General features: G+C 48.9%; 1 protein-coding gene across 1 annotated transcript in view; it reads left to right on the top strand.

Annotated features, from left to right (window-relative positions):
• The window catches only part of SPAG17 (sperm associated antigen 17), a 109,357-nt gene that overhangs the window by 15,028 nt on the left and 81,415 nt on the right, over positions 1-12,914 (top strand). The window contains exons 2-3 of the mRNA XM_064143929.1: positions 4,572-4,712; positions 6,331-6,390. Of these exons, the coding sequence (XP_063999999.1) occupies positions 4,572-4,712; positions 6,331-6,390 (201 nt within the window). The remainder of the gene's footprint in view (positions 1-4,571; positions 4,713-6,330; positions 6,391-12,914) is intronic.

Here is a 12,914-nt window from a genome sequence, read left to right as displayed (position 1 = left end):
GAGGCTTATCTCAGCCTGCAGCACAGTCAACTCCCGAGACCCCCCTGTGACTCCTGCAATTGTAACAGTATCTGTCCCCCTGTGGCTGGAGGGGATCAGAGTGCATTGGGCACCGGTGTCTACCAACGCTCTGTACTTCTCGGCTTCAGAAGTGCCAGGCCATTTCACAAACACGTCCCAATATACTCTGTTATCCCTGGCCTCCGCCTGGCTGGAGACAGGGCACCTCTAATTCTGAGCAGTGTGACTGCATGAGGCACATGGACCTGAGTTACTGGCTTCACCACCCCTTGAGCGAGAGCGCTGCCTGCGGGACACTGGGGCAACCCCTCTTCTGGAGGAGTTATTCCCTGTGTTTGTCCCCTGCAGTTCCCTTACCCTGGCCCATAGAGCTGAGGTGGGCTGGCCATGCCATCTATCCATGTTTTCCCCATGGTCACACAGTGTTCTCCAGAGTGACCCCCTGTGTGTACCCTGTCTGCTCTGGGCTGGTCTCCTGCGGGGAGGAGGAGGAGCACGGCGTGTGTTCCTTATAGCTGAGACTTGCACCCATTCTGAAGGTGAAGAGCAGTCCTCCTCTGCCTTCTGCATTTCAGAGAAAGAGGCTTTTAGCTCGTTCATTTCTTGGGTGAGGGTCTCTACAGTGGCAATTAAGGTTTTCCTCGACAAACTGTCTTCAAACTGTCTTAGGTCATTCACAAACTCCCTGATTGTGGGAAGGTTGTTGGGGTCTCTGCCCAGCAGCAGTGCTCCCAATGTGGGGGCATATGTGGAAGGGGCACACTGAGTCAGTTTCTTTAAGAGGGCTGGCTTCATGCGGACATCATCAGGGTCCGAGGGCCTCTGGTCGGCTCCATAAATTATCTCTTGAACCGCCATTTGCCTCAGGTATGAGATCCCCTGTTCCATATCTGTCCATCTAAGGGGATGGAAAATCATGTCATCCTTAGTCGGGTACCTGTACCTCACAGCTATCAGAAGCCTGGCCCAAAGTGAGTGGGTACCATCGAGCCTTCCCAGCTCCTTATCCACACCTCCATCCCTCGACAAGGATCCCAGCTGTTTCGCCTCCCTGTGATCTAGGTCCACTGTTTCTGCTCCTGCATCCCAGCATTTCAAAAGCCAGGCTAAAAGGGACTGTCCGTTTGCCCTTGCATACTCCTGCCTTATGTGCCTGATTTCCTTTCTGGGCGTGGAGCTGATAAGGATCACTCCATTATCAGGTCCATTTCCAGCTGGTTGCTGTTGCTGGGGGGTGCTGGTTCCCGAAGAGGTCCCTTGCCCTGGATCGGCATCTGCGGGAGGGTTTTGATTTGATCTTGCTGGCCGCGTGGTTATTGGCGCTAGGTGAAGGGGGCTGGGCTGAGGGGGCAGGGTCCGGGGGGCTGCCCTGGGCGGGACCGGAGGCGGAGTTCGGGGCGGAGCCGCGCTAGGGGCGGTCTGCCCTGTCGCCCATCCCCCGCAGTTGCAGCTGGGGCAGTGAGGACCACCCCTCCCCCTAAGCACCCTAATGGCGGCGCCCACTCGATATTTCCACGTGTCCCAGTTCACCGCTATCTTATTAATTCCCAAACCCACATTTACACACAGTGAAATAACAGCTATCCAGTACCATTTCTCGCCCAAAATATCTGGAGCTTCTGTGCTCCAATGCATATACTCAGATTGATTCCATGTTCCAGAAACATTTCTAAACACAGTGATATTACTAACAGAATTCAGGAAATAGGCATAGACTCGGGCAGGCAAATGCTTAGAATATTCCCAGAGCATATCAATGACAATCCAGAAGACATGGTAACTTATAAACTTTAACAGCCAGCCCCACAACAGCCATGCAAAAGCGTTAATGATTAAGACTTTCAGAATATCCATTTTTTAACTTCCAAATCTTCTCTGAAAGAATTCTTTCTACCTAGCCCCACGTTGAGACGCCAAATAAATTGTCTTGGGTTCAAATGCAAGTTCCCAGAGACTCTTATAAATTTGGTAGACCCAATGACAATTTATAGAATTTATAGAGTTTATAGAGTGCCCTCCCCTCCTCCCCCTCCTTTCCCCAAAAGACAGGGAGAGAGATAAAAGGTAGGGACACCCCAATAAATCAATCTCACTCGATTTGGAAGTAAAAAAGGAAAAGTTTAACAATAACTTAGAAAAAAGGGATTGGAGGTAGGGGAGTTTACAAAGGATGAGGAAGGGAAAACAGCAAAATACAAAACAGGGATGGATACAACCCGAGTAGTGTGATGGTGTCTCTGCCTCGTGGCTGGTATACAGTATCAGTGTGTGTGTGCGGTCATGAACGCAGGTAGTGAGCAAGAGGGCGAAAAGAGGAAGAGACAGGAGAACTCCTGTCTTTTATACCACAGGAAGTGGGGGGAGTGGGCTAACCATCACCTGGAGTGTGGCCCACCCCTGAGGAGGGGCCAAGACCCCTAGGGTCAGGTTCAGGGTCACTCCCCCAGGAGTGTTAACCCTATACATCAGCCTTTCCTTGTAGCATAGATGTTCAATCCCCATGTCATCTTCATGGTTTTCCACTAGACTCTGTCCAGTAGTTCCTTTTGCTTCTTATCATAGGATCAACCAGATTGGAAGAGACCTCCAAGATCATCCAGTGCAAACTAGCACCCAGTGTACAGGGTTGGCCTTGATGTGGGGGGTAATCTTGAACCTAACCCCAGCTGGTCTTGACCCCTCCCCAGGTGATTGTAGTTAGCCCACTCCCCCTTCCTAAGATCCATAAAAGCAGGGGGACTTTCTCTTCTCTCTATCTCTCCCTGCCTGCCAGTGTCACCCCTCCTGTTTGCTGCTGCTCCTTGTCTCACCACGTGGACATCATCACTGCCATTGCCAGCAAATCTGGTTGTATATTTACAGGTTTTGTACCTTGTTTTCCCTTCCCTGTGTTTTTGTAACTTCCCTACCTCGTAGACCTTGTGTTTATTGCTAAACTGTTCTTCTTTTAACTTCCAAATTGCAGTGAGAGTATTTATTTGGCTCTGCTTACCTTTCCTCTCCATCTCAGTCCTTTTCTTCTGAGAAAGAAGGGGGGAGAGGGAAGGGCATCCTAGAAATTGTGATGGGTTCTATCAACTACAATTGAGTCTCTGGGAGATTTGAATTAGAACAGAGACACCCAGCTCTGCCCAATCAACCAGACCATGGCACTAAGTGCCCCAGCCAGGCTTGGCTTCAACACCTCCAGGGACAGCGACTCCACCTCCCTGGGCAGCCCATTCCAATGCCAATCACTCTCTCTTCCAACAACTTCCTCCTAACATCCAGCCTAGACTTGCCCTGGCACAGCCTGAGACTGTGTCCCTTTGTTCTGTTGGCCTGGGGAGCCCAGAACTGGATGCAGTATTCCAGATGAGGCCTCAGCAGTACAGAGTAGGGGTAGAACCCTCCTCGACCTGCTGACCAGAGTCTTTGCAGTGTTTCCTTAGATGCCATTGGCCTCCTTGACTGCGAGGGTACAGCCTGTTGCCCACCAGGGCTCCTGGGCTTTGAAGCTTCCGTGGCTGTGTATCAGTAGATCATGCATTCCTGTCCTTTATTTCTGCAGTTCCTTAGTGCCAAAGTAAGAGATTGCATTTTTCTTTCATGCAAAGATTTCCATTTCACTGCAACCCTTTGAAAGCTGCCACTGTTGTGCATTTGCCAATAGTGCAGGGAAATGTAACTTGCCTTTGGGATGTGTTTTTTTCCTTAGCTCAGAATACTTAATGAAACCATGTAAGGATTATGAAGCATACCCTCATAAACCATGATGCTACAGTTTTCAGGTGTAACAGTGTCTGGGCATTATTTAGTTAACAGGATAAGGGAGCCAAAGTTTGGTTTGGTGTTTTTTCATAGAATCAGTCAGGGTTGGAAGGGACCACAAGGAGCAGCCAGTTCCAACCCCCCTGCCATGCCCAGGGACACCCTACCCTAGAGCAGGCTGCACACAGCCTCAGCCAGCCTGGCCTCAAACACCTCCAGCCATGGGGCCTCAACCACCTCCCTGGGCAACCCAGTCCAGCCTCTCACCACTCTCCTGCTCAACAACTTCCTCCTCACAGCCACTCTCACTCTCCCCACCTCCAGCTTTGCTCCATTCCCCCCAGTCCTGTCCCTAGTCCCTAACAGCCTCAAAAGCCCCTCCCCGGGTTTTCTTTCTACAGCAAATAATCCTAACAGTACCTATATTCAGTGCAATAATACCTATTGTGAGAGTCCTCTTCTTGTGTGCTTACTGAAATGTCAGCTCTGCAAATGGCATTTCAAAGTTGCTTTACCTTTTAGTGATGCTAATACAGCAGTTGCCTGCCGGGAGGTTCCTTGTTAGGTATTTGCATTTCCCATAGTTTAATGCTGCCATCCAATGGCAGAAAGAACTGGAACTAAGTAGAACGTGCTTTTTTGGGGGGTTGGATACAGTTTATTTTGGTGTCATTAATACAGTAATGTTTAATGTGTCTTAAGAGGAGTAACCATCTCTACAGCTTTATCCTTGAAACTGCGGAGAAGTGCTTCTGTTTGCTTGGCTTTTAATACTTGAAATGTTTTCTTTTGGAAAGCAGGATGCCTGGAAGCCAAGCATTGCTTTTATTGTTGGGACTCAACCTGAGGATGAAATCCATACCAAGGCTCTGGCTCTGGCTGTGCAGTTGCCCCTGCGGAAGCTCTTCAGTGTGGTGGCACAGGATGACATTCTCAGACAGGTATTCATAGAGTGAACCACAGGGTGGCCTAGGTTGGAAGGGTCCTCAACGATCATCCAGCTCCAACCCCCCACCACAGGTAGGGACACCTCCCACTAGAGCAGGCTGCTCAAGGCCTCATCCAACCTGGCCTTAAACACCTCCAGGGAGGGAGCAGCCACAACCTTCCTGGGCAACCTGTGCCAGTGTCTCACCACCCTCACTGCAAACAACTTCCTCCTAACATCCAGTCTGAATCTCCCCTCTGCCAGTTCAAACCCATTCCCCCTCCTCCTGTCATTGCAAGACCTTGTCAATAGTCCCTCCCAGCCTTCCTGTAGCCCCCTTCAGATCCTGAAGGCCACTCTAAGGTCTCCTCAAATCCTTCTCTTCTCCAGACTGAACACCCCCAACTCTCATAGCCTCTTCTCGTAGCAGAGCTGCTGCAGCCCTCTGAGCATCTTTGTGGCCCTCCTCTGGACTCACTTGAACAGTTCCATGTCCCTCTTGTTGTGTTGAGGGCTCCAGAACTGCACCCAGGACTGCAGGTGGGGTCTGAGGAGAGCAGAGTAAAGAGGGAGAATCCCCTCCCTTGCCCTGTGCCCACACTGCTCTTGCTGCAACCCAGCACTCACACTGCTAGCTGCACTCACACTGCTGGCTCATGTTGAGCTTTGCATCACCCCAGACCCCCAGGGCCTTTTCCTCAGGGCTGCTCTCAGCCATTCCCCACCCAGTCTGGAGCTGTGCCTTGGATTGTGCCAGTCCAGGTCCCTCTGGATGGATCCCTGCCCTCTGGCAAGTGACTGTGCCACACAGCTTGGTGTCATCTGCACACTTGCTGAGGGTGCACTGATTCCTCTGTCCATATCACTGACAAAGATGTTAAACAACACTGGTGCCAGCACTGACCCCTGAGGGACAGCTCTTGGCACTGGTCTCCAGGTGGCCAGTGTGCCCTTGATCACCACTCTCTGTGTGCAGCCATCCAGTCAATTCCTTATCCAGTGAGTGCTCCACCCATCCAGTCTGTGTTTTTCCAGTTTGGTGACCAGGGTGTCATTCAGGAAAGGAACTTGTAATAACAAATCAGACTCTCTATCTCACTGCTTGCTATTGACTTCTTTTGTGTCTGGTAACTATATAAATTTCATATTCAGTTTAATTACTCCATGGGGATTTTAAACATTACATTAATTACTGCACACTCTACTTGGTCCTTTCCAGCCATGGCTATTCATAGTGATTAGATGATGTGCTAAAGGATTTGGTTGAGTCAAGGACTTGTCAGTGTGAAAGTCATGATTGGAATCAATGATCTCAAAGGTCTTTTCCAGTGTAAGAAATTCTGTGATGAATTCATAGGAGTGAAAAAAGGATCAAAAGAAAAAGTTGCTGTATGAGTTGATCTGCCCCCAGTAAATGGTTAGAGTTTGGTACAGACTTTAAGGTGCTGATCACAAAAGCTCCCTCCCTAAGGCAGAGGGGTGTGGTGAGATGCCCTAAGACAGATGGGTATGGTAAGATGCTACTTCAATCTCCTGGGTTGTTCACACTGTCTTTGCAAAAGGGAATAGTGACTAAAATGGTTTGTGTGAGGTTAAAATCTTCTCACAGTGGAATGTTCTGTTTCTCACAGGTCAGAGAATCTGGGAATCAGAAGGGCAAAAAGGCTAAAGGCATGCCTCTGTACTATGAGGTAGGTTGAAATGTAGTGCAGAGCCACTGCTCTTTCAGAGTGAAGTAAATACAGCTGTGTGATTGTGTTCTGCATGCCTGGGTACATGCAAATCTGTTGGGTGTAGCCCATAAAACCTCAACCATCAAAACACTTAAACTGCTTTCTTTTTGTGGTGTGAATGGTGTTCTGTTAATTAAATGAGAGCCAAGATGTCTTTATGGGGATATAAGTTTTATTATGTCATGCATATGTTAGCTGGCCATATTTTGAGGGTGGTGCCACAAATTACAGAACAACTATGAGACTCCACTCTCTTAGCTGCTCTTCCTGATTGTCTTAGGCTCACAGGATGTCAGGGGCTGGAAGGGACCCATCAAGTCCAACCCCCTGCCAGAGCAGAAAAATCCTATCTAACACAGAGCACAGAGGAACACATCCAGACAGGCCTGGAAAGGCTCCACAGAAGCAGACCCCACAGCCTCTCTGGGCAGCCTGTGCCAGTGCTCTGGGACCCTTCCAGCAAAGAAGTTCCCCCTTGTGTTGAGGCAGCACCTCCTGTGCTGCAGCTTACACCCATTGCTGCTTGTCCTGTGCCAGGGAGCAGTGAGCAGAGCCTGTCCCCCCCTCCTGGCAGCCCTCGGATACTGATAAACATTGATCAAATCCCCTCTCAGTCTTCTCTTCTCCAGACTGAGCAGCCCCAGGGCCCTCAGCCTCTCCTCATCAGCCATGCCCTCCAGTCCCCTCATCATCCTCCTAGCCCTCTGCTGGACCCTCTCCAGCAGATCCCTGTGCCTCTGAAACTGGGCAGCCCAAAACTGAAGGCAGTGTTCAAGATGAGGTCTCAGCAGGGGAGAGTAGAGGGGGAGGAGAACCTCCCTTGATCTGCTGGACACACTGCTGCTAACACACCCCAGGCTCCCATTGGCCTTCTTGGCCACAAGGGTACATTGCTGTGCCATGGGGAACTTGTTAGCCACCAGCACCCCCAGGGCCCTCTGCACAGGGCTGCTCTCCAGCAGGCACCTCCCAGCCTGGACTGCTGCAGTTTGTTATTCCTCCCCAGGTGCAGGACTCTGCTCTTGTCCCTGTTGAACCTCATCTGGTTGCTCTGTGCTCAGCTCTCAGCCTGCCCAGGGCTCTCTGGATGGCAGCACAGCCTGCAGCTGTCTCAGCCAAGCCTCCCAGCCTGGTGTCAGCAGCAAACTTGCTGAGCAGACACTCTGCCCTCCTCAATGTCGCTGTCATATGGCACAAAACACATACCTTTGTTTGTGGGAGTGTAGTTCCTTAAATGAAAGGCATCACCATGTGCCAGTATTCCTTCTAATTTAGTCTGGTTCACCTGGTGTGGTATGTCAGCAGGGCTGGGAATCAGAGTTAGTACAAAGAGTACTTCCTCCTACCTTGTTAATGCTTTGCTTACAGCTTGTGAGTGGTTATAAAATGCTGTGATTAATTAGAAGGTTGTTTAAAATTTTCTCGGGTAGAGCTTTATGACCTTACAGACCTGGAGCATAAAGAATTCTGTTATCCCTCTGAACAAAATCTTGTTTGCATTTTAGTTGTGCAATGGCTAATAAATCTTTTATGTGTCTCAGGGTTTAGTGGACTTTATAACAGGTCTTTTTAGTGGCAGGCTGTTTTTCTGCAATGCCAGACTGCTATCTGAACAAGTCCCTTTGGAGTTATTTACCACTAACACGACTGTGAATTTTATGCAATTAACCTTCTTCATTTAGGATAGCCTCCTAGGCAAACTCACCCTCATACTCTCTGCTTTGTGAAACCTCTGTGGTCCCCCTGACAGAAGGAGTTTGATGTCTAGCTCTAAGCAGAAGCTGTGTGTGATACCTGCATTTAATTAGTAAGAGCGATTTTCCTTGTGAAGTAGATACTTACTAAATTCCAGCTGTCAGTGCTGTGTCTCATTAGCTACTTACTTTGCTCCTCAAAGACATTTTTTTGCTTTCCCAACTTGAAGAGAGAATATAAAATGCCTGTTCTGACCTTTTGCTTGGACTTGGTTTCCGTTCTGGCTGTAGCAAATTAAGAGATTGATCCTGATGCCACAGCGCTAAGATCCTGCCTCCCTGGGCAGAGTTTGCTCCTGAGCGTTCACTTAGAGCATGTGCACAGTTTGCTTTCACTGCAGTAGGGATGAAACAAGCATAATATTGTCTCAGAGCTCAGGGCTGTGCAGTGTTCTTCTGGAAGGAGCATTTCTGTCTTCACTGCATGCAGTTCCCTTCTTCGTGGTGGGATTCAACACACTGGCACTTCCACAAGCACATAATCATTTCAGGGGAGACTGTGGATGGGATTCCTGACATTTAGTGGCCTTTGAACCTATGCTGTGTACGTGTGTTTCATCTGGGGCTGGTGACATGCATAATAATGTGGTTGTTAATGGTCTTCACAGTGGCATTCTTAGCCCATGCCGTTGGCCTTGCATTTTGCATCTGCTGACATGCAGGGGTTGAAAGTACCTCTCAGTGCAGCAGCCTGCAATGCCTACACACCAGCCTTTCCCAGGCTGCTCATGGTATGCTGCAAGAGAATTACATATCCTGTTAAAGTAATACCAGTTGCCAAGATGATTTCCCTTCAGAGTTTGTCTTCTTACTGTACTGAATTTCAACGGAATGATAGAATTAGGCTGCTTGGGAAAGACTTTTAAGATCACTGAGCCCAGCCATTAACCCAGCACTGCCAGTTCATGACTAAACCATGTCCTTCAGCACACTTACACAGCTTTTCAGTCCCTCCAGGGATGGGGACCCCTGGACCGGGGCTTGACAACCTTTTTAGGGGAGAGATGGTTCTTTGTGTCCAACATAAACCTCCCCTGGCACAACTTGAGGCTGTTTCCTCATGTTCTGTCACTTGTTCCTTGGGAAAACAGGCTGATCCTCACCGTGTTGCAGCCTCCTACCTCAGTCCTCAGAGTCACAGTGTGTGACAAGAGCTGTGGTGTTATGTGACTCAAACTGGAACAGGTCTCCTGTTTCTGCACTGCAGCATGATGTCATCACTGGTGTGTGCTACAGGATGTGAAGATCTAAAAGTATCTAAATCTAGGTAGCAAAAATTCTAAGAGCGTGGAGGCTGTAGCCAGGTGGGGTTGGGCTCTGCTGCCAGGCACCCAGCAACAGAACAAGGGGACACAGTCTCAAGTTGTGCCAGGGCAGGTCTAGGCTGGATGTTAGGAGGAAGTTGTTGTCAGAGAGAGTGATTGGCATTGGAGTGGGCTGCCCAGGGAGGTGGTGGAGTGGCTGTGCCTGGAGGTGTTGAAGCCAAGCCTGGCTGGGGCACTTAGTGCCATGGTCTGGTTGACTGGCCAGAGCTGGGTGCTAGGTTGGTCTGGATGATCTTGGAGGTCTCTTCCAAGCTGGTTGATTCTATGGTGGAACACACAGAATGTTGATTTTCTGCTCCTTGCCATCTTTGGCTGAACAAGGGGCCTGTTTGAGTTGCCTGGTGGCTTGCCTCCAGAGCTGCATGGTGCACGGTTCAACGCCTCACTTCATTTTGCCTCCTTGCTAACAGGGAGGGACTGCCAACTCAGATGCTTCAAACTTCAGCACTGGCAAAAGCAGAAGTGTTTTACTGTGCAAGTAAATGTACATTACAGCCAACCCATATCACAGCTCTCAGAATGTCAGGGGTTGGAAGGGACCCAAGGAGAGCATCCAGTCCAACCCCTGCCAGAGCAGGACAATGCTATCTAACACAGAGCACACAGGAACACATTACCAGCCATACTGAGAGACCACTCTCGTTGTTCTGTTTCAACGAACCAAAGATGCTCCCAGATTAAGTCCATCCACTGCCAAGCATAATAGGCACAGTTTTGCCATTAAAGTCCAGTTGAATGGAGTGCTTGCTTATAAATCTTAATTAGTTCATGCTTCATACACAGCTTATTAGAAGGGCTAAAAGATTATTGCTTATAAACAGAATCCTGTATTGTTTTGGCAGTATTTATATCGTGTGTGAGCTTTTTTTTCTTTAGGTTTTGTTTGTTGTGGCTTTCTCCCTAATGTTCTGCCCTCAGAGTCCTTGTTCCACGCAGTTCTTGCCTTAATAGGCAACAGGCTGCAGCAGAGGCAGAGGGCTCCTTGCGTTTTCTCTGTGTAAATCAGGCAGGTTCCTCACACAAAACACAGAACCCAAGGTACTCAGAACTTGTGTAGGTTTGTGAAGCAAACAATGAACAAGCTGAAGTCATTTTTTTTTTTGGTATTAATTTAGCCAAGAGATAAGGAATTTAAAGCAATCTTTAAGCATTGCTGTGAATGGCACTTAGTGCCATGGGCTGGTTGGCTGGGCAGGGCTGGGAGCTAGGTTGGACTGCATGAGCTTGGAGGTCTCTTCCAGCCTGGTTGATTCTGTGATTGAGTTACTGCTTTGCTAGAAGTGGGTGGAATGTAATCTTAGGAAGTGAAGGTTTGTGATGGTTTGGATGTTCCCCACCTCCCCACTCTTATGAAATCCCCCAGACTATACTCAGCTGAGCTGGAAATTGGAGAATGAAGCTTTATGTTTACAATCTGTGCAGCTAGAGACAGACACAGACAAGTGAAAAAGTGATACAGAAACACAGCAGCCCTCCCAGAAACCAGAGTCCCCAGCAGGGGCTCCCAACCACCCTGCCACCTCCTTCTGACCCCTCTGCCTTACCCCAGACTTAGCCTTACATTGAAGGTGAGTTTGGAGAATAGGCCAGGGGGGTTAGGAAGCAGAAGAATTAGTTACACAGACAGCAGGTTAGGGAGAGAAGGGAGGCAGCCAGAGAGCAGCTCCGTTACCTGTGTTTGTGTTCTTGTTCTTACCCATCTCAGCAAGCCTATGAGTGCAGCAGCCATCACCATTGTTTGCTTTTCACAGCCTGGCATCTCATTCCTCTCACCAAAACATCCCAGCTAGGCTCAAACCAGCACACTGAGTAAACTCTAAATGACCAGAAGAGCAGCAGTGATGTCCCCAAGACTGAGAAAGGGAATTTTAAGTGTTGATTATCTGTAGATAAAGAGGGGAAGATAAAATAAGTGAGATTTTAACTTGGAAAAGAGAGAGATTCTTCTCTCACAGTGACATGAATTGCCTGCGTGGAGACAGCTGATGGATTTGTGCCTGGACTAGCATTTTGAGAGATTTTACTCTGCTGAGACCCCACCTGCAGTACTGCATCCAGCTCTGGAGTCCCCATTCCAAGAGGGATGTGGAGATGCTGGAGTGTGTGCAGAGCAGGGCCAGGAGGATGCTGTGTGTCTGAATAGTCCAGAGGACCAGAGATGAACCAGACAATGATCTCCTTGGGTCCCTTCCAACCCTTAACATCCTGTGAAGTTTAACATGCATAAGTGTAACAGCGTTTTTCATTCTTCTGTCCACTGCACAAGGATTGCTCATGTCCTGCCTTTGAGCAGGCTGTGATGGAGGATTGGTTTTTATTTGCTTATGCATAAAGCAGCTTTTACATTGCTGCATGGAAAGCTATTTGCTTTCTTTGTATTGCCATGGGATCATAGAATCAACCAGGTTGGAAGAGCCCTCCAAGCTCAGCCAGTCCAACCTAGCACCCAGCCCTATCCACTCGACCAGGCCATGGCACTAAGTGCCTCAGCCAGGCTTTGCTTGACACCTCCAGGCTCGGCGACTCCACCTCCCTGGGCAGCCCATTCCAATGCCAATCACTCTCTGGCAACATTTTTTCTGGCAAAGCATTTTTCGTGGCTGTGTTTGCTTAGCTCTGTTTCAGTTGAGAAGTGAGAACTGCTGAGGTGGGCAAGAAGCTCTGAGGGCTGGGAGCTAAGGGTGGTGTTTGCGTTTAGACAAGACACAGCTCCGTGCGGTGCAGTGTGCACCTTCATTGTCTGAGCCTCGGCAGCCAAAATTGACCCCAGATGTGCCCAGCTGTAATTGCTCCACCAGGGCAAAAGAGAAACATGTCAGAACATTTCAGTCACACCTCATTCAGCCCACGGTTATAAATAAAGCTGATGGCTGCTTAAAAACAATAGTGGAAAAAAGGTTGTGGTTGTATTATTCCTCAGCAGTGCTTCCTACCTAGGCAAACTTTATTGCAGAGACAGCACACGTGAAAAGGAGCACAGAGCAACGGTTTGTAATGGTGTTTTTGTGTTATTTCATTCTTTTCACAGTAAATAGAGTGCTTATGAGGCTCCAAGGAGAAGGGCCCAGCTGGTAGTGAGTTGTATGAAATTTAGTGGAAACAAGCTGTAAAAAACACAGCCATAAACCAGCCTGTCAGTGCCACACATCTGGACAATGCAGCTGTATGTTCCGCTGCTGTCATCGCCCCACCAAAACTCAATAGCCTTATTTCACCCCAATTAGGCTGCATACCAGCAGGAGCAGAATTACACAGGCAAGGGGGTGGATTTTCTCACCCAGACAGAGCCTCTCAGGTTCCCTTCAGGAAGCTTTTATCTGTCTTTCAGGGCTGGTGTCTCAGACACTAGGAACTTAGAATCACAGAATCAGGCAGGGCTGGAAGAGACCACAAGGGTCAGCCA

The sequence above is a fragment of the Pogoniulus pusillus genome, chromosome 5, assembly GCF_015220805.1.
Source record: "Pogoniulus pusillus isolate bPogPus1 chromosome 5, bPogPus1.pri, whole genome shotgun sequence".
Lineage (NCBI taxonomy): Eukaryota > Metazoa > Chordata > Aves > Piciformes > Lybiidae > Pogoniulus > Pogoniulus pusillus.
Note: the sequence above shows the minus strand (reverse complement) of the source record. Positions and strands in the feature narration are given on the sequence as shown.